Here is a 22,917-nt window from a genome sequence, read left to right on the forward strand (position 1 = left end):
TGTATTCAAAATCATTAGGGGTCTGGACAGAGTAGACGGGGAGAAACTGCTTCCACTCATGAAAGGATCAAGAATGAGAGGGAACACATTTGAAGTAATTTACAAAAGAAACAAAGGCCAGATAAGAAAAAAACTTTCACATAGCGGGTGTCTAAGGCCTGGAATGCATGCCTGAGTGTGGTAGAGGCAGACTAATCGAGGCGTTCAAAATAGAATTAGACTATTATTTGAAAAGGAACAATGTGCAGGGTTATGGGGAGAAGGTGGGAGAATGGTACTAAGTAAATTGCTCATTCGGAGAGCCAGTGCAGACACCATGGGCCTTGTGCCCTCCTTCTGCACTGTGAAAATCCTGTGATTCGGAGATTCACTGACAGAGCTGGTTTGTCCCACACAGTATAGTTCCTGCCCAATTCTGGACTTGTCAGTTCAGCTAATATAGACACTTCAGTTCCCTCAAAGACATATAGCTTCAACACAATGACTTCACACTTATCAAAAGTAACATAGCATAGCATTGTCAACCGTGTATCAATGTGTTTCAGAGCTGGAGTGGCGGCTGGGGACATTGTGGAGCATCCACGAGGCAGAAAGTATAGTGGATAGCACGTATAGAGAGGTGGTCACACAGCAGGCTAAGAGTCCACAGGCAGGAAGGGAATGGGTGACCACCAGGCAGAACAAAAGGACTAGGCAGGCAGTGCAGGAATCTCCTGTGGCTATTCCCCTGCAAAACAGATATACCGCTTTGGATACTGTTGAGGGGAATGGCCTCTCAGGGGAAAGCAGCAACAGCCAAATTCATTGCACCACAGTTGGCTCTGCTGCACAGGGGGGGAGTAAAAAGTGTGGAAATGCAATTGTTATAAGGGATTCAATTGTAAGTCATTTCTGTGGCCGCAAACGAGACTCCAGGATGGTATGTTGCCTCCCTGGTGCTAGGGTCAAGGATGTCTCAGAGCAGCTACAGGACATTCTGAAGGGGGGAGGGTGAACAGCCAGTGGTCATGGTACACATTGGTACAAACAACATAGGTAAAAAAAAAGGAGGTCCTAAAAGCAGAATATAGGGAATTAGGAAGTAAGTTGAAAAGCAGGACCTCAAAGGTTGTCATCTCAGGATTACCACCAGTGCCATGTGCTAGTCAGAGTAGAAATAGCAGAATACATCGGATGAATTGGTGGCTGAAGAGATGGTGTGAGGGGGAAGGTTTCAGATTCCTGGGACACTAGGACCAGTTCTGGGGGAGATGGGACCAGTACAAACTAGACGGGTTATACCTGGGCAGGACCGGGACTGATGTCCTAGGGAGAATGTTTACTAGAGTGGTTGGGGAGGGTTTAAACTAAATTGGCAGGGGGAAGGGAACTTTTGCAAGGAGTCAGAGGAGGGGGGATCAAGGACAATAATAAAAGATAAAAACGGGAATAAGAAAAGTGATAGGCAGAGAAATCAAGGGCAAGAATCGAACAGGGCCTCAGTGAAAAAAAGTGGGAACAGGACGAGTAATGTTAAAAAGACAAGCCTTAAGGCTTTGTGCCTTAACGCGAGGAGCATATGCAATAAAGGGGATGAATTAACCGCGCAAATAGAGGTAAACAGGTGTGATATAGTCGGGATTACAGAGACATGGTTGCAGGGTGACCAGGGATGGGAACTGAACATCCAGGGGGATTCAGTATTTAGGAGGGACAGACAAAAAGCAAAAGGCATTGGAGTTGCATTACTGGTTAAAGAGGAAATTAACGCAATAGTGAGGAAAGGTATTAGCTCCGACAATGTGGAATCTGTATGGGCCGAGCTGAGAAACACTATGGGGCAAAAAACATTAGTGGGGGTTGTAGATAGACCCCCAAACTATAGTGGTGTTGTTGGGAATGGCACTAAACAGGAAATTAGAGACACATGCAATAAAGGAGCATCTGTAATTATGGGTGACTTTAATCTGCATATAGATTGGGCAAATCAAGTTAGTAACATTACCGTAGAGGAGGAATTCCTGGAGTGTATATGGGATATTTTTCTGGACCAGTATGTTGAGGAACCAACAAGAGAACAGGCCATCCTAGACTGGGTGTTGTGTAATGAGAAAGGAATAATTGGCAATCTAGTTGTGCAAGGCCCCTTGGGGATGAGCGACCATAATACGATAGAATTCTTCATCAAGATGGAGAGTGACATAGTTGATTCTGAGACTAGGGTCCTGAATTTTAAAAAGGAAACTACTATGGTATGAGGCGCGGGTTGGCTATGATGGATTGGGAAATGTTATTAAAGGGATGACGGTGGATAGGCGTTGGCAAACATTCAAAGAGCGCATGGGTGAACTGCAACAATTGTTTATTCCTGTCTGGCGCAAAAGTAAAACAGGAAAGGTGGCTAAACCATGGCTTACAAGGAAAATTAGAGATAGCATTTGATCCAAGGAAGAGGCATACAAATTGGCTAAAAAAAAACAGACCTGAGGATTGGGAGCAGTTTAGAATTCAGCAGAGGACCAAGGGATTGATTAAGAAGGGGAAAATAGAGTACAAGAGTAAGTTTGCAGGGAACATAAAAAGTGACTGTAAAAGTTTCTATAGGTATGTGAAAAGAAAAAGATTGGTGAAGGCAAATGTAGGTCCCTTACAGTCAGAAACAGGGGAATTTATAATGGGTAACAAAGAAATGGCTGACCAATCAAATACATACTTTGGTTCTGTCTTCACAAAGGAGGACACAAATAACATACCAGAAATGTTGGGGAACATAGGGTTTAGTGAGAGGAAGGAACTGAAAGAAATCAGTATTAGTAGGGAAATGGTATTGGGGAAATTGATGGGATTGAAGGCTGATAATGCCCCAGGGCCTGATAATCTACATCCCAGAGTACTTAAGGAAGTGGCCCTAGAAAAAGCGGATGCATTGGTGGTAATCTTCCGAGATTCTATAGACTCTGGAACAGCTCCTACAGATTGGGGGGGGGGGGGGGGCAGGTAGCTAATGTAACCTCATTATTTAAAAAGGGAGGTCAAGAGAAAACAGGGAATTATAGACCGGTCAGCCTGACGTCGGTAGTGGGGAAAATTCTGGAGTCCACTGTAAAAGATTTAATAGCTGAGCACTTGGAAAACAGTGGCAGAATCGGACAGAGTCAGTATGGATTTATGAAAGAGAAATCATGCTTGACAAATCTACTGGAATTTTTCAATGATGTAACTAGTAGAGTTGATGAGGGGGAGCCAGTGGATGTGGTTTATTTCGACTTTCAGAAGGCTTTCGACAAAGTCCCACATAAGACATTGGCATGTAAAATGAAAGCGCATGGGATTGGGAGTAGTGTATTGAGATGGATAGAGAACTCTCTGCAGATGCTGTCAGACCTGCTGAGTTTTCCCAGGTAATTTTGTTTTTGTTTCAGATTTCCAGCATCCGCAGTATTTTGCTTTTATGGATAGAAAACTGGTTGGCAGACAGGAAACAAAGGGTAAGCATAAATGGGTCTTTTTCCGAATGGCAAGTGGTGACTAGTGGGGTACCGCAGGGGTCGGTATTGGGACCCCAGCTATTCATAATATATATTAATGATTTAGATGAGGGAACTAATTGTAATATCTCCAAATTTGCAGATGACACAAAGCTGGGTGGGAGGGTGAGATGTGAGGATGCCAAGACGCTTCAGTGTGATTTGGACAAGCTGAGTGAGTGGGCAAATGCATGGCAGATGCAGTATAATGTGGATAAACGTGAGGTTATCCATTTTGGTAGCAAAAACAAGAAGGCAGCTTATCATCTGAATAGCTATAAATTGAGAGGGGAATGTACAATGAGACCTGGGTGTCCTCGCACACCAGTCGCTGAAGGTAAGTATGCAGGTGCAGCAAGCGGTAAAGAAGGCAAATGGTATGTTGGCCTTCATAGCCAGAGGAATCGAGTACAGGAGCAGGGATGTCTTGCTATATTATACAGGGCCTTGGTGAGACCACACCTGGAATATTGTGTGCAGTTTTGGTCTCTAAGGAAGGATGTTCTTGCTATAGAGGGAGTGCAGCAAAGGTATACCAGACTGATTCCTGGGATGGCGGGACTGACATATGAGGAGAGATTGAGTCAGTTAGGATTATATTCACTGGAGTTCAGAAGAATGAGGGGAGATCTCATAGAAACCTATACAATTCTAACAGGACTAGACAGGGTAGATGCAGGAAGGATGCTCCCGATTGTGGGGGTGTCCAAAACCAGGTGTCACAGTCAGAGGATACAGGGTAGACCATTTAGGACTGAGAAGAGGAGAAATTTCTTCACCCAGAGAGTGGTGAGCCTGTGGAATTCGCTACCACAGAAAGTAGTTGAGGCCAAAACATTGTGTGTTTTCAAGAAGGAGTTGGATATAGCTCTTGGGGCGAAAGGGATCAAAGGGTATGGGGAGAAAGCGGGAGCAGCTATTGAGTTGGATGATCAGCTATGATCATAATGAATGGTGGAGCAGGCTCAAAGGGCCATATGGCCTACTCCTGCTCCTATTTTCTATGTATGTTTCTATGTAAATTACTAGAACATGGCTTTCAACACAAACAAAAATTCTCAGGGTAACTTTCTACTGACACCTTTCAAAATCTTCATTGGGAATTTGGGAGGACGAACAATCTAAATGTTTTCAATCCTTTCTGGTTGGATTCCACTTAACACCAGATCTGTTAAACCCATTTTCACCATGTTAATCTGATTACTCCCTAAACATTTCACCTAGGATCTTTAGAGGCATTATGAACTGAGTTTGAACCTAGGACCATTAGAGTGTGTACTTTGCTCTATACTGTGCCTGGACCTTTGGCACGAGGACTGCTGTCTCTACTCACCAGTGCAAGGCACTCTTGTCCAAACAGTATAGTCCACGGAGGTGAGATAACAATTCTGTTGTAGACAAAGGAACAATACCCACATTGGCTCTGCAGAAGCTGCAGTACAGGGACTTGTAAAGGCTGCAAACAGAGAACATTATGTAAGAGTGGAAAAGGCCCCTTCAAATAACTTCATGTTACTAACGTTTGCTGTTCCAGTTTCAAAGTCTCATTCTAGTATATTGCAACATCAAGCTGTAGTAGTTTTCTTCTTCTGCAGTTTTATTTCAAAAAATGTTAAACATTAGAAAGTTGTGCGGAAATTAAGACAGCAGAAACTGTAATTGCGATTTGCAGTAATGTACTCATTGGAATTTCCATTTCTTGCCCAATCCATTTTCTCTGCAAATCCTATGCACCATCACACATCCCCCATGATAGTACAAGAGGCAAATGGATGTCTAAATATTGCAATGGTTAAAAGCAAGACTCTGAGCAACCAAACACTGTCACTCTCACCTCTTTGATACTCAAGTAGTTCCCAACAGCCCAGTTTTCTCAGAACACTGCCTTCAATTCTATGCATTATTAGCCCTCCAGTATCTCAAATTCCCCCCTCAGTTCTAGCCATATAGACACTTCAGTTCCCTCAAAAACATATAGCTTCAGCACAATGACTTCACACTTGAGCGCTATCAAAAGTAACATAACATAGCTAGATCTCAGACCTTCCAGCTTCTCCTTAAAAGAGCTTGACAGCAGTTAAATTCATTCTCCATCATCCAACTCAGTTATCTGTAACAAGTTACCAAACTAATAAATCTGAATCTGTTGCATTGGCTTCTGCATCACAAACTGATCCCTCCTCTCCATTGGTATCTGAATTCAATAAATTTTCATTGTCTTTGTATTCAGGTTGTTTATAAAGATTAAAAGCACTAAAGGACCCAGCACTGACCCTTGAGGTCTTCAGTACTTTACCACATCCCAAAACTCTCCTACCCCAGTTCTTGTTGCTTCCTCTCTGAGTCAATGCAATTTCAACTTGCAAGTTTGATCCAGGATTCTCACTGCATTGAGTCTATTGTCCATTAAAGACTTTCTGGAAGCAAAGGTACATTAGGCCTAGAGCTTCCAATGCCCAATTGGGATGTTGTATCCTCCAAAGAGAAATTTGCTCAGACAGGATTTCCTCTTCTGAGGCCATAGGAGGACTACTTTTTTTTTAAAAAATGTAGCGAGTGGTTAGGATTTGGAATGAATTACCCAGAATGCACAGTCTGAGGCTAAGGTGCCGATCATTTAGGACTGAGACGAGGAAACAAAGGGTTGTGAATCTTTGGAATTCTCTACGCCAGAGGTTTATGGATGCTTCATCATTGAATACAGTAAAGGTAGGGATAGACAGAATTTTGTTCTCTCAGAGAATTAAGGGATATGGGGACCAGACAGGAAAATTGAGTTGAAACCCAAGATCAACCATGATCATATTGAATGGTGGAACAAGCTTGACAGGCCATATTTCTTATCTCTTTTGTTACCCAAGAGTGTGGTGGAGACAAATTCAATTGTGGCTTTTAAAAGGCAATTAGATAAGCATCTAAAAGAAAAAAAAAATTACAGGGCTTCAGGGAAAAGCCAGGGGCTGGTACTAGCTGAGTTCCTCTTGCAGAGAACCAGCATGGGCAGGATGCACTCAACAGACTCCTTCTATGCTGTAACAATTTCATGGTCCCATGTTCAGGTCATTTACATAGAAGGGACCTTCAAATGTGTTCCTATTGATTGGTTCTATAATTCTGTCAGTTAATGTAGGACTGACAAGTCTATAGTTACAAAGTTTTGTTTTGCCTTTGGAAAATAAAAACCATGTTGGCTTGTTTCTAATCCAGTTGACAGAGCACTGCATTTATTAATTCTGTTTTGGGTCAGTGTTCTATAGATGATGTCCCTACACTCATTGAGCATCTTCAGGTCTACAGCATCCATTCATTCCTGAGGAATTCATTATTATTTTTTTTCTGGCCAAGCATGTCCTTTTCTATTCAGCTCTAGATTTTTTAGTTCGCACATTTTAGATTACGCTCTTAAATGAACGCCAGCTTGCACTGAGTCTAATTGAACATATAGCATAGAAATAGGCCATTCAGCCCAACTGGTTTATGCCAGCATTTATGTTCCACATAAGCCTCCACCCCTCCACTTCCTATTAATATATCCTTCTATCCCTTTCTCCCTCATGTACTTATCTTGCTTCTCCACAAATACACCAGTACCATTTGATGAGCAGGCTGAACCTATACTCATTGGAGTTTAGAAGAATTAGAGGTGATCTTATTAAAACACAAAAGATTCTGAGATAACTTTTTTTTGACAGGGTAGATGCTGAGAGGATTTTTCTTCCTCTTCTGGGGGAATCTAGAACTAGGAGGCACAGTTTAAAAATAAGGGGATGAGGAGAAATTTATTGTCTCAGAGGGTCATTAGTGTTTGGAATTCTATTACCCAGCAAGCAGTGGAGGCTGGGTCATTGAATATATTCAAGGCAAAGTTAGACAGATTTTTTTTAACTCCCTGCCCCTATAATGCTTAACTTCACTTTCCCTCATGGGAGTCAAGGCCACAACCATATCAGCCATGATCTTACTGAATGGCAGAGCATGCTCAAGGGGCTGAATGGCCTACTTCTGCTCATAATTCTTATGTTTTTATCCTTGTGGTAGCAAATTCCATATTCTAAATCGCTCTGGGTGATCAAGTTCCTCCTGAATTTCCTATTGGGTTTATGAACTCTTAAATTTATGACCCTCTGGTTTTGGACTCTCCCACAAGTGAAAAGTTGTTGTCTACATCTGTCCCATCAAACCCTTTCATTATCTTAAAGATATCAGGTCACCTCTCAGCCTTCTCTCTTCTAGAGAGAAGAGTCCCAATCTATTCAACCTTTCTTGATAAAGTATACCCTCTCAGTTCTGGAATCATCTTTGTGAATCTTTTTTGCATTCTCTTCAATGTCTCTATGCAATACTCTTTTTATAATATGGAGATCAGAACTTTAACTAGTACTCCAAATGTGGTCGAATCAAAGTTCTATATAAGTTTAACATAAGTTCCCCACTATTTAGTTCAACCTCTCCAGAAATGAATATCCATGCTGGTTTCTTTGCTTTTTTAATTACCTTATTAATCCTCATCACCACTTTCAGTGATTTTTATATCTGCATGTATACATCCCTTCACTCCTATACCCCATTTATTCTATTACCCAGGCATTTTGTGACCTCCTGATTTTAACCAAAGTGCACCACCTCATACTTGTCTATTTCAATATAGTATCACAGAAACTCCAACAGTACTTCTATCAAGATCTGTGACTGTGTTTGCTAGCTGAAGTAGCAAATAGCAATTAATAAAGGTTGCTCAATGGTGCTAGGTACATCACAGAAAATTAATCCTGGGAACCAAGGTTAGTGAAAACATTCGACGGTGTAGGCAGTACACCGTGAGCTGAATGCTTAATTCATTTGTTTATTAGTATTGGTTGAGGGAATTTCAGCCACACAAGGTAGACAACCCTCTGCTTCTCTCAAAATTGTATTTTTGCATTCTACTCAACATAGGAATTTGCAATTATATTAAACTATTACATAATTTTTAACCTCAGCTATCAAATATGTACAACTTGAGTTATGAAAACTGTCTTTGGTTCCCATTATTTCCAACTGGAATTCTGATATGGGAACAAAATCACAATGTAAACTTCAGCAAACAGGCTGGCTCGACCATTACACTGGACAGATAGCAGAAGGATTGAGTTTTCAGAAATACTTGGATTGAATGTAGTCAATCTAAAATGCTGTTAAGTGTACTGAGAAGCCTTATGTACTCACCATTCAGATAATGGCCCTTCACACCCTATTAAGGTGGTGGGATCCAGTTCCACATTCTCAGTCACCCCTGAAACCAAGAGGGCAGAAATAAGAGTTTTCTATTAATGAGAAAGAACAATGGAAGAAAGAAATTGTCGACTGGAAGCATCCAGAAAACCAACTGCAACTGGTGATAAGGACTCAGTTGTCTGCTGGGATTGTGGAGTCATGTGTACTCAGGAATGGCAATATGTGGTTCTGCTATATACTCATTATTTACAAAATAATTTCCAGTAAAAATGAAAAATGTTATTGCTTTGAGTTACTCTAAGACCAAGTGTTTAGCCTATGCTTATAGCCTAAAGACCAAGACATTGGAATGGGGTCTAACACCTAGGAACTGCCACATTTGAAATTTTCTACAGAAAGTCAGCTTGTTATTTCATCTCTACAGTCAGATCCTCAGTAGTTTTACCTAAGCTTACTGGAATACATGGATCACTACATTTCAGGCAAGTTTTCATTACACTAACCAACATCTTGCTGAAAGCCATCGTGTCTTTTTTCAGTTGCAATGTCTAACGCAGCCTGAGCACCTGAAAATAGGCCTGCATTTCCAAACCAACCAGGAAACATTCATTGCCTGGGCCAGAACACACCAACTGCCCAGGCTAATTGGAACAACTTCGACCCATTGCATCATAGAATGATTACAGCCCACAAAAGGAACCACTTGGCCTGTCATAACCAAGTCATCTCTCTCCAAGAGCAACTCACCTAGTCCCACTCCCCCACCTTTTCCCTGTAGCCATGCAAATTTTCTTTTCAGATATTTATCCAATTCGCTTTTGAAGGCCTCGATCGAATCTACCTCCATCATACCCTCAGGCAATGTATTCCAGATCCTGTCCGCTTGTTGCATGAAAAAGCTTTTACTCATATCGCCGTTGCTTCTTTTTGCCACAGAAGGCTAGCAGACTGCCTCTCCCTCTCTCCACACCTGTAATCCCCATCAAACCCAACTCTCATTCCTTCCACTGCAGTTATTTTTTGCCTCCTCCTTCATGAAGTTTACCATATACTTGAGAGTGCCAACTTCTTTTTCCATGCTTACTGATTCATCCTGACATTGTCCCTATCCTTTACAAAGCCCGCAATATAAGCCCTTCTCCCTCACCCTTATATTCCAACATCCTGAAAGCACTCATGCAACCATTACAATTTTCTTTGCAGTCTGGCCACCCCAAAGTATCACCACTGCAATCAAAATCAAACACAACATCCAGTTCTTTCAACACTGGTGTCCATTCCATACTCCATTCTCTAGCAGCTTTCCACAATTCACCCCATGGAAACACACTTGTACTTCCTCAAGTTTGCTTTAGGTGAAGCTTAACCAACACAATTATCCCCCTCCCCAGATTCCCAAAGTCCCAGGAGACCCTACCTTCAATAACCTCCCGCAACTAGCTAGTGTGTCAACAGCTTCTTCCCAGCACACAGCACCAGTAGTAATCCTGTAATTATAATCCTCAGGTGTTAAAACAGATTTTTGATCCACAAGGGAGTCAAGGGTTATAGGGACAAGCAGGAAAGTGGAGTCAAGGCCATAATCAGATCAGCCATGACCTTATCGAATGGTGGAGAAGGCTCAATGGGCCCAATGGCCTACTCCTGTTCCAATTTCTTATGATTTTATTAGGTATTACTCTTCAAACTGGAATTCATCTGAAAATCTCCAAGATTTTGACTATTTTCTGTGTGAACTAGGGCTTCTGACCCTTCTCACTCTGTTATTCAATTGCATCCCTTATTGTGACACTTGGAAAACATCAAACTATTATGGATATTCAATCACAAGCTGCAAGAGGCAGCTGTCACCCATATATATAGCGGGGAGCCAGTGGCATAGTGATATTGTCACTAGACCCAGGACAATGCTCTGGGGACCCAAGTCCAAATCGGCAGATAATTAAATACAAATTCAATAATAATCTGCAATTAAAAGTCTGACGATGACCACGTAACCATTGCTGATTGTCACAAAAACCCATCTGGTTCACTAGTACCCTTTAGGGAAGGAAATCTGCTGTCCTTACCTGGTCTGGCCTACATGTGACTCCAGACCCCACAGCAATGTGGTTGACTCTCAAATGCCCTCTGAACAAGGGCAATTAGGGATAGACAATAAATTGTTATGGGCATCTTCATCTTTTGTTCCAGTGCTGCTTGTGGCTTTCCCACTATTAATGCTCTTGAACACATCTCAAGCATCCAACACTCAAGACAATACTGGACTCGGGATCCCTGTTCCTACTATTCCTGCTTCCTCTTATAGATAGTTGATCTACTTTCACCCTCTGCTCTAACTGGGAATTGGTAATTCACATTCCAGAGCCCCTTCCTCATGTATTCTTACAAACTGAACACCTAGAGCAAATCCACCTGAAGACATTTCTTGTATTTATGGTGGTCCTGGAGACCCAGCTTCACACTAGTACCACACAGTTCTTCACCACCAAAACCAGTTATTCAAAGCGAGTCACTAGGAGCTCTACTTATTTGACTTTTTGTGATGAACCACCCTATTTCTCATTCTCCACAAAGATCAAACACAATCCAAACTCTTTGAGATTATAGGAATTATAGGATTATGGGGGTGGAATTTTAAAGGGGGTGCAGGAGCAGAAAGACTTGGGTGTATATGTGCATAGATTATTGAAGGTGGCAGGAGAGGTGGAATAGTATCCTGGGCTTTATTAATAGGGGCATAGAGTACTAGGGCAGGGAGGTCATGCTGAACTTATATAAGATCCTCGTTAGACCACAGCTGGAATATTGTGTACAGTTCTGGGCACCATATTATAGGAAGGATGTGAACTCATTGGAGAGAATGCATAAGAGATTTACAAGAATGGTCCCAGGGATGAGAAACTTCAGCTATGAGGATAGATTGGAGAAGTTGGGGCTGTTTTACTTACAGAGGAGAAGGCTGAGAGGAGACTTGATAGAAGTTTTCAAAATCATGAGGGTTTGAACAGAGTAGGTAAGGAAAAGCTGTTCCCACTCGTAAAAGGATCAGGAACGAGAGGGCACAGATTTAAAGTGATTTCAAAAGAAGCAAACGTGACGTGAGAAAAAACTTTTTCACACAATGAGTGGTTTGGGTTTGGAATGCACTGCCTGAAAGTGTGATGGAGGCAGGTTCAATCGAGGCATTCCAGAGGGCATTAGATGATTATTTGAATAGAAACAAGGTGCAGGGTTACGGGGAAAAGGCAGGGTAACAGCACTAGGTCATAATGCTCATTCGGAGAGCCGGTGCAGATATGATTGGCCGATTGGTCTCCTTCTGTGGCGTTAAGATTCTGTGAATTGCTAGACAAGTAAAGACCAAGGTTCGGCTACCATTCTGGTAGTCACATGACACAATATTACATCTGATAACTAATTATGCCAATCTTTTATTAGTCTACAGCAACCACAGACAAGGTAAGACCTCCACGTTACTCACAATAAGTGGAGGAATGAGTCCAAGGCTAGTCTTTTACCTCAAGCTGGTTTATTCTCAAGACAGCTCTTCAGTCCAACAGACTTTTCCAGTTCCTTCCACACCAGTGTCACAGCTGTACCCATTTATATTATTTTGATGGGTGAACCAATGCCCATCACCTGTTTTAACAAGCAGTTGTCTTTAACAACGTAATTGCCAGTCAACAAGAAGATTGTCAAGTCCAATAACAAAGTAATTACTGATACATATTTCATAAAGCACTGGTGACTTGTGTCAATCCATCATATCTTAGAGATCTCTCTTCTTTCTAACATTTCTTTCATACTAGCTAGATCTATTCTTAGCCTTTTTTCAGCGACACTTATTGTTGAATGAACATTATCCCAGAGACCAGTTATCAACATAACATTCTATGGGCAACCTTCTCGTATAGTGTTTCTGTCAGTATATTGGATAAGTAAACCCCCATATCTATCGCTTCTACTAATGCCAGTGTTTCAGCAGCTAAAATGATTTTCATTACCCTTTTTATTTTCTTGGCCTTCCAAGCCAACAGGCAACATTATTCATTCCCACCAAGAATATGATAAACCCTACTGTGATAGAATATCCATCAGGAAGGTTGGCATGCGAAGCATCGCTAAAAGATGACCAACCTCATATCTTCTGGTCCATCCAAGGCTAGAAATTTAAGTGAGCACCTTTCTGAATTTAGTTTCTTTAATGTTTTATTTGGTCTCAGAACGTCCTCAGCATGTTTCATCATAGTACTCAGTTCCAGCACGCCATAACTAGTGTCATGTCTAGTCTGAGTACACAACCAGTTCAATTGCCCAATCAAACTTCTCAACTGGTCTGTTTCTTCCTTGGATGCAGGATCCTCTTTTTCTGAGTGTCTAATCCGATTTATTAGCATACGATTAACATTTTCTAGATAAGATTGTTGATTCAATGTCACTCCTGACTTGCTCTGCTTAACGTCTAAATCTATGTATTTAAAAGCCCCTGAAGCCTGACTTCCAACCTTCAATTCCTTCTTTATCTATGATTACCCATTGCTCAAATTCTACGCACAGCCTCCACACAGAAAATCATCAACATGCATGATAAAGATTACTGCTAGTTTCTCCTTATGATGCCAGTAGAACATCACAGGGTCTGTCTTTAACTGAGTGCAACCTGTTTTCAACAGGACAGACCTCACGGAAAAATGACGTAATCTTGACGCATCATTAAATCCATAAACACACTTGTTTAGTTTCCACAGCCTTCCTTCTATATTACCAGCGGTTTCAAAAAAAAATTCTCTTTGAAATTTCTCACTTTGCAAAAACTTAGCCTTTATATCAATCGATTTGCACTACCAGGAATATGATGCTACAACAGCTAAAAAAACTTCAAGCTCACTTTCCCTGCAGTAGGCGAGTCCACCTTGACATCTTGATCCCCAAGTCTTTCTTCAAAGCCTTGGGCTACTAATCTCGCTTTAGCCTTGTCTGGAAGTACCTTTTTCTGTACAGATCCACCAGTGAGGTAAGGTTGGTTATCCCCTGTCAGGTATTTCAAATTCTTTCCAACTCTTTTTGTTTGGCTTCCTTTATTAGCTTATTTTCCAATTTATTAGCAACTACTAAAACCTCTCAGTCATAAGGGCTTCTACTTCTGTTTACATTCCTAACTTATTCTGTATTCCTCGTTCTTGTCAAGCTACAACTTCTACTTGCATTCCTCTCTTTCTGCACTACTACTATATGATCTTTCTCCCACGTAAGCAAAGTCCCATTCGCAAGTCTGTGATCTTTTCCCGGGGTCATGACTACTTTCTGGTCCATTATCAGAACTCATACTACGCTTTCTGGGCTTCCACATCGTTACCTTGGTTTGCCAGTCCATGAGTCTTATCTACTACTCTTCATTCTGCACATTTAGCCAAAATTTATATTTATCAGTGGCTTTTCCTACTCTCCCTATGATGGTGGCATCCCCCCACACACTGGCCCCTTCTGGCATGTATGTTACTTTTGGTCCTACTTTGGGTAGTTGCCCTTTTGGATGAGTAGCCTTACCCTGTATCACAATGTTACTTTGCTTATCATCAGTCAACCCTCTCTCTGCTGTAGTCTGCTCCTCATAACTGCCCAATTTGTGTGTATGTGAATTGCATGGTACCTCATCGCTTTCTATGTCCTGTTCAGAACTTGTGCCAATTAACCTTGAAGAATGTACCCTAACAGTTTGATTGCCGGTGTTGCACAATTACTATTTTTTCATCACTCCCTATCACCTTGCCAGGTCCTTTCCACGCTTTCCAACCTTCTGTTTTGTAATATACTATGTTTCCTTATCTAAACTATATTCCAGATGGTTTTATGCGGTACTGTAGGGCTCGCCGAATTTTATCCGAAACCTCAGCTTTAATGAAAGCTATTCTGCCTGCATGCAAAGCATTCAGATGAGCAGATAGAGTGGAGCTAATGCTAGTCCCTTCTAGAACAGGGAGAGCATGTGATATCACCAAAGGCAACTTTGGATTTCTCCCGAAAACCAGCTGGTATGGACTGTACCCCCCAACCATTTGCAAAGAGTTCTTTGCATGCAATGCCTATGCCAGTGCCGTTTGCAGTCTGGTTGATCAGCCAATATTTTATGTAACGTCATCTATCACTGCATGGTTTCTCTCGCAGAGACCATTACTAAACAGGTTCTCAGCTGCAGTGTGCATAACTATGATGTTCAAATTTTCATGTCTCAACATTCCTCATAGGTAATGATGGGGAATTTGCCAATGAAGAATTTCATTGGTGTTCTTAATCCTGTTCCCACCCATTTCTCCATGACCTTATCGACATTGGTCCATTTGTCCTTACTATGTATTGCAGTGGATAGACTAAATCTGGTTGCCATATCTTTAAAGTGTAGCAAAAAAAAAATCCCCCATCCTTGTCCCAAACTGTTAAGTCCATTGCAACAGCATCGTTACATTCCCTGGCTGGTGGCAAGTTCACAGCAGGACATGGTGGTGTCTTGCGATATTTAATACAAATTTCACGCTGAGCAGTGATTTGCTTAATAAGGTCGTCATATCCTTTATCAACCACTCCAGCATCGCATAGTAGTTTTCAGTTTTTGTGGCACCGGATGTGCAAATTGTCTATTTAACTTCCAAATAATCATCTTTTTGTCCACCAAATTCTTATTCCCAGAAGTTAACAAAACTTCATGAATTTTTTGATGGGAAATATCTGACTTCCTTAGTGGCAGGCAGTAATGGCCTGACCAAGTTAAATGTGGATCCATAATTTTTCCAAACACAACTGTTCAATCATTCATCATGTCTCGTGTCATCTGAGCCTTTGTCATCGCAGATCGACTTAACAATAGAGGTATCGCGCTAGAAGCCATATCAGTACTGATGAACAGACTGATCTCTGCTACCTTGAAAGGGAGGACTACTCTTTTGGAAGATGTTAATGTTTTATCATCTCCAAACCTGAAGCAGGTAGAGCTTTCATGCTCCTTGACCTTCTACTGGTCTGCATCATCGAGAGATTTCAGATAGCAGTTAAGCCAATCCATCCCACACACCGTGGAAGTGCAACCACTATCCAGAACTGCACAGTTGAAGGAATCGACCACAAAGAAAATCATCACTGGATTCAAACTCGCAGTGACCAACACAATTCCATCATGGCAGTCACCATCATTTTCAGCCTCAGAAGAATCCATCTCGTGGGTTACCTCAAAAACACGATTCTTTCACCTTGGGCAATTCATTGCATAATGATACTGAGAACCACACTGAAATACCATTCCCCGTGCATTTTTCGGATTTGCAAACCTACAGGTCATCTTCCCAGACCTGCTTTTTATCTCGACTCTCAAATTGTCTAAGGTTACGACCATTTTCAGACCGCCTGTCATTAACCCCGTCTTTGTATTGGAATCTTCATCTAATATTTGGTCGATCTCAAATTCAGCCACCATAGAATCCTCCATCCTTTATTTCATGGCATAGCTGCTTGTATTTGCTAAGGAAGCAGCTGAGAACGACTGTTTCCCCAGAAATCTTTTTAGGGCAGCAGCCTTTTGGTCTAGGAGAGTCTTTCCCTTGGAATTGAACCCCCGTCAGTACTAAAAGTCTAGCAACGTGGAAAATGTGAGCACAATTGAGTAACTTAAATGTCAATACCGACTCTGGAATTTCAAATTCAAATCTCTGTACTTTCATATACCACTTATCAAGATCCATGATATATTCTTCCATGGACTGATCATCTGTTTTCCTAAATCTATCAAAGGTTGTCCAAGCTTCATACACTTCCAATAACTCATCCTTTTTGTAAAACTTATCAAAAAATTGTAATAGAAGAGTCAATCCCTCTTCATTGTCCAAGCCATCCACTTCCATTTCTGAAAATACTTTATTGCTAATCATACTCTTTTCTGAGCAATGATAAAACCAAGGCCATATCTTGCTTCTTCTGGGGTAGAGGTAACCTTGTCCACACCACCTTGTTCTTCCATTGGCAATATGGTTCAGACTCAAAAAATTGGCAGATAGTCAAATCTTGAGATTTTGCACCGTCCTTCCGCCATTCTGTAAATTAAATTGTCAGCAACAGTATGCTTCTTTTCCCTGAGGATTGAGACAAAAAACTTCATATACAGCAATCACCAAAGCTTAAAATTCATCCTCTGCTACCGTGTTCTTCACAATAAGTGCAAGTCATGGAAGAATTAGTCCAAAGCTAATCTTTTACCTCAAGCTGGTTTATACACAAGACAGCTCTTCAGTGCAACAGACTTTTCCAGTTCCTTCCACACCAGAGTGTTACAGTTGTACCCATTTATACTACTTTGATGGGTGAACCAATGCCCATCACCTATTTTAACAAGCAGTCGTCTTAAACAATCTAATTGCTATACAATGTAATTGCCAGTCAACAGAAGATTGCCACGGTCCAATGAAGTGACCTGAGTGAAGAATCATTGTGTCTGGCAGAGGGAAAGAAGGCAAAGAACTAGGTAAAGGCGGAGCAAAGCGGCCTGCAAAGTGCTTCATGATAACATCCAGGGCATCACCAGCAATCAGCCGCCTGGCTTGCTGCGGTGCCAAGCGGATCTCAGGTTTGTTCTATGAGGAGACCTCACGGGGTGCTGAAGGTTTTCCTGGAGAATATGATCAGGGATGCGGTCACCTACATTGAACACGCCAAGCGCAAGATGGTCACTGCCATGGATGTGGTGTACGCTTTGAAATGCCAGGGCCGCACTCTCTGTGGATTCGGTGGCTGAACAACTCAACCCTTTCTACCAAACACACAACAATGTAATTATTGATACATTGACACTCCAAAGGTGGAAAGTTTTAGGAACCATAGAATCAAAGTCACTTGTTTGTACAAAAGCCTGCAAAAATGTCATATTTCAAATTACTCGAACAGCATCCTAAAATATTAGTTTATTAATCTTACTGCTGTCCAAGGCGCTGGTTATAGAGGTGAATGACCCAGACGTCAGTTGCACTCAAAGCTGATTTAGTGCTGATATTTAAGTCTCCTAAGCCATTACAGAATCGAGAAGTTTCAGTGCCCTGAATTGAGTCAAAGGGCAGAACAGGCTGGAAAACACCAGTATCACTCAATGCCAATGTCACTGGCAGTTTTGGAGTGCAAATCTAAAGGAAAGGAGAGTTATCACTTGAGTAAACTTAAACCTAAGCTAATTTATATAGAAAGCACAAAAAAATGACAATGAGCAACAAATTGATGTCAACCTGGAAAGAATATGATCCTCCAGTAATATCTCTTCATACTGCACATAAGTTCTGTGTTGGTAACAGGGTGGGGTAAGAGAAAAAACAGTGATCTCAGTTTGGAAACAACCATAAATCCCCAGATGGAAGGTTGCCCATCACTCAATTCTTTCCCCAGTAAATGGGGTCTGGTGCCACCTGAGTTGTGAGTGAATACTGGAATGAAGGACCATTTGAAAACAGTCAGTACCCTGTGGGGCCCAGTAGTTTCTGCAACACTCATTCCCAGCTCCCACAAACCAAGAAGAGATCTTGCACAAGAAGTTGCAATGTCAAAAATCATCATCCATATATAGCTAACCCAAAACTTACTCAAACACATCAGCAGATTGAGAGTTGAACTGTTACCACAGAACTGCAGAGAATCTCCCAACACAGTGTGACATATCTTGCACTGTAAAATCACACAGTTCTTCGCCTTCAAGGATCCAGCCACCATTTTATCCATCTAGATAGGGCATGCACGAGGAAAGAGACACTGATCAAAACAACATTGCAACAGGAATGTTCAAATAGAATAATTTTATTAAAATATTCAAACTATAGACATTTAACAATTAAATATATTTCTATGTATTACAAAGTTACACACAGAAAACCTCAGGCATATCCTGAATGTCGAATGCTTCCAACAAGCTGAAGTGACAATTTGTGACAAACACAATTTTCTTTCTATTCTAAAACCATGGGTTAGGATCACACAATTAAAAGGAAAATCATTCTCAAGTTGCTATGGTAAGACATTACAGTAGATTTAATGAAGTTTGTTTTATTGTAGAGCATATGGATGATATTGTCTGGCCTTCTGCTCACATAGAATGCCTATTTATTCGGGCCTGAACCCAAACTAAAACTTGCTCACTGGCCCACTATACAGAAACGTGTGGAAGACCCATAACTGTATTTTAAAAAAGCACCCAGAGGGTAGTGGATGCTCCATCATTGAATACATTTAAAGCTGATATGTGCAGATTTTTTGGTCTCAGGGAATCAAAGGACATGGGGTGGGCAGGAAAGTGGAGCGGAGGCCAAAAGGTCAGTCACTATCATATTGAATGGCAGGCCAGGCACTAAGAGCCGTTGGGTCTACTATTGCGTCTATTTCTTATGTTCTTAACGCAATGAAGGTGACCCTACACTGAAGTTGTCAATTTAAACGTCCCTTGAAACACTAGAAACATACTAATGCTGCTTTTAAATTGGTCTTTGGCAGTTCCATATCCCAGGTTTGCTAGAGTTGACAGCTAGGTCAATATAAAACTGCCAGATTGTTGTGTCATTGGGATGTACTTTCTGCCACTAGGCATAATTACAACTCCGGTGGCCATGCCATCTACAATCATTTGCTGAGTATAGGGACAGGAGGAGGTCATTCAGCACCTCAGGTCCATTCTACAAATCAATTAGATCATAGCTGATCTGTATCTTAACTCCATCTGCTCTGGTTCCATGACTGTTAATAACTTCATCTAACAAAGTTTTCTAATTGATCCGGTCTCGACAGCTTTTCAGGGAGTATTCCAGATTTCACTACCTTTTGTGAGAAGAAATGCTTCTAGACAGACTACTATGGTATTTCCCACCAACAGGTACTGTAATACAGATTATCCAACTGATAATAACTAGGTTCATGTTCTTTCCTCCCCCTGGAGAATAGTGTGGAGTGTTGGAAGGATCTGCAGGCTGAATAACAATCTGTTGAATCATATTGTGAACACTCCTTCCAACAAGTCCAGGAGTGGATAAAAGCAAAATACTGTGAATGCTGGAAAATTGAAATAAAAGCAGAAAATGCTGGAAAAACTCAGCAGGTCTGGCAGCATCTGTGGAGAGCGAAGGAGTTAATGCTTCGACTCTGTATAACTCTTCTCCAGAGCTCGAAACATTAACTCTGTTTCTCTCTCCACAGGTGCTGCCAGACTTGCTGAGCTTTTCCAGCATTTTATTTAAGTCCTGGAGCAGCACTTGAACCCAGCTCAGAGGCAGGAGTGCTACCAATTGAATCACAAGACCTCCATGACAACATATGAAAATACAACTCTGCTGCCTCTCACTATTCCAACTGGATGTTCAGTCACCTACAGACCTGGAGTCCAGGTTCTGTGCAAGTTTTTACTTGCCATTGTAATATTGAGCCAGAAAATGTGATTAGTTCTTGCCCTTTGCCTTAGAAACTCAACAGCTTTTCACTAGTCTGTTAAAATAGATTAGAAATATTCTTGTATGTTTAACACTTAAACATTGAATATCGAGGTTCCTCGTATGAAAATCTCAATTACAAAACAGCAAGGGGAGGGGGTTAAAAAGACAAGTACAGCACTTTCCAAGCAGAACCAACTGCATTTATAGTTCACAGGACCCGAAAACAAAACTTGACACTGAGCTAAAGAGGAAATAGGGCATGACTAAAAATAGCTTGTCTAAAGAGGTAGGTTTAAGTCTAGAAGTGAGAAGTGGAAAGGCAATACATTTCAAACGCTGAAGCAGCTGCTGGAATGATCGCTTAAAGGAACAGAGAGGGATCTTATCCCTCTTTTGAGACACTCTTAAAACCTACCTCTTTAAAGCCTTTGGTCATCTGCCCTAATCTCTTCATGTGATTTTATTTAATAACATTTCTGTGAAGCGCTTTGGGGCGTTTGATTACTTTAAAGATGCTAGAAATACAAGTTTTTGTTGAGATATAAAGCAGAGAGCTTTAAGGATAATGTACCAGAAGGAACCCACAAATAAACCCTCCCCCTTATTCTAATACTATATCCCAACATTTTCCTCCGGTCAAGACAACAGCTGTCCTCCATATCACATATCGTCTCTCCCAGCCACCCTTCTCTCTCACCTTTCACTGCAAACAGCCGTTAACATTTGCGCGCCGCTCATGCATTCAAAAAGCTGCGCACGCGCCCGAAGCCGCGCTGTCCAGAGGAAGAGGAGGGATCGGGGTGTGGGTGGAGCGAAGGGACGGGGGTTGAGAGGAGCAGGGGTTGGCGGGGAAGCTGGTGCTGGGGGGCGAGCGGAGCGTGGGGAGGGGTCAGAAGATGAAGAGAAGCAAATCTAGAAATAGAAGGCAGAAAGCTAATAAGCGGAGTATGGAAGATTAAGAAAACAAAGGCTAGAAAATAAACAACAACGAGTTTTCAATGATTAGTGATATATACTTCAGTGTAAGGACTCTAGTGAATAAGGCAGATGAGCTAAGGGCACAGATGACACTTAGAAGTATGATATCCTAGCTATTACTGAACGATGGCTTGAAAGACGGATATGGCAGTTCAGTATTTTTAGTTACAGGATAAAAATAAAAAAAGGATTATAGTATTAAAGAAACAATCACACTGTGAGGATGGATGATTAGAGACCAAATGATAACTTATCTGTGGAGGCAGAAAACATGAGCAAGGTTCTTAATGAATACTGAGTCTGTTTCCACAAAAAGGAGGGAATGATGCAGACATTGCAATTGAGGAAGAGTATGAAATATTGGTTGGGATAAACAAAGTGAGGGAGCAAATATTAAGGTGTTTAACATTCTTGCATGTGGCTAAATCATCAGGTCCAGATGAAATGTATCCCAGGCTGCAAAGGGAAAGGAAGGAAGAAATAGAGGAAGCTCTGACCATCATTTCCCAATCCACTCTGGCTCCAGGCATGGAGTGGGGTGACTGCTAATGGGAGGAAGGGATAGCCCGAATAATTAGTCAGCCTAGCCTCGTTAGTGGGAAAAAATTCAGAGAGACAGGGCAAATCTTCATTTAGAATGGCATGGAATAATCAAGGATAGTCAACATAGATCTGTTATGTGAAAGTTGTATATGACTAACTTAATTGAATTTTTTGAGGAGGTAACAAGAAGGTTGGATGAAGGTAGTGCATTTTATGTAATCTACATGGATTTTAGAAAGGCTTTTGACAAGGTCTCAAATGGCAGGATGGTCAGAAAATTAAAAGCTTGTGTGATCCAAGGAAAACTGGCAAGTTGGATTCAAAATTAGCTCAGTGACAGGAAGCAAACGGTTATGGTTGATGAGTATTTTTGTATCTGGAAGGCTGTTTCCTGTAGGGTTCCACAAGGTTCAGTACTGTTTGTGCCATGTATCAATGATTAAAGACTTTACTGTAGGTGGCATGATTAAGCAATTTGCAGATGTTATGAATATTGTCTGTGTGGTTGATAGCGAGGAAGAAAGCTGCAGACATTAAAGACTGGTCAGGTGAGCAGAAAATTGGCAAATGGAATTCAATCTTGAAAAGTACAAGGTAATGCATTTGGGGAGAACAAACAAGGCGAAGCATACTGAGAATTGCAGAGGAACGGAGAGACCATTGACTGCATGTTCACAGCTGCAGGAAGGTAAATAAAGTGTTCAAGCAGGCATATAGGACACTGCTTTATTGGCCAAGGACTAGAATATAAGACTGGGGAGGTTATTCTAGAACTGTATAAATTGCAAGTTGGACCACAGCTAGAATACTGTGTACAGTTCTGGTCACTGCATTACAGGAAGGATGTGATCACACTCTGGAGTGTACAGAGGAGATTTACAAGGATGTTGCCAGGAATGGAAAATTTTGCTTATGAAGAAAGATGGGTTACATTGGACTAGTTTGCTTTAGAACAGAGGAGGCTGAGGGCAATTTGAGGTGTATAAAATTATTAGGCACCTAGTTGAAGCTTGCAATCATTTACACCTGAAAGGAAAAAAAATGGTTTATTTGTGTTAAAGCGCTGAATGAGATGAAGGATGGAATGAACAGGACAGCTTTGAGATAATGAGTTGGTGCTGCTGGAGAGAGAAGTCAAGAGTATGCACGTGGCAGTGTATGGCATTGAGTGTGGATCTTGCGATATGGTGAGAACAGCAGTTCAAAGAATGCTGAATATTCAGCAGATATCTGTA

General features: G+C 41.4%; 1 protein-coding gene across 3 annotated transcripts in view; it reads right to left on the minus strand.

Moving 5' to 3' along the window:
- oip5 (opa interacting protein 5) overlaps positions 1-22,917 on the minus strand; it is a 32,621-nt gene that overhangs the window by 6,374 nt on the left and 3,330 nt on the right. The window contains exons 1-4 of one of the 3 annotated variants that reach the window (XM_041214995.1): positions 20,859-20,900; positions 18,332-18,467; positions 8,712-8,778; positions 4,840-4,962 (exon numbers count right to left, since the gene is read on the minus strand). In XM_041214995.1, coding sequence (XP_041070929.1) covers positions 4,840-4,962; positions 8,712-8,778; positions 18,332-18,467 — 326 coding nt within the window. In that variant the 5' untranslated portion in view covers positions 20,859-20,900. The other 2 variants (XM_041214996.1, XM_041214997.1) reach the window with 2 other exon arrangements.

The sequence above is a fragment of the Carcharodon carcharias genome, chromosome 20 (genome assembly GCF_017639515.1).
Source record: "Carcharodon carcharias isolate sCarCar2 chromosome 20, sCarCar2.pri, whole genome shotgun sequence".
NCBI classification, from domain to species: domain Eukaryota; kingdom Metazoa; phylum Chordata; class Chondrichthyes; order Lamniformes; family Lamnidae; genus Carcharodon; species Carcharodon carcharias.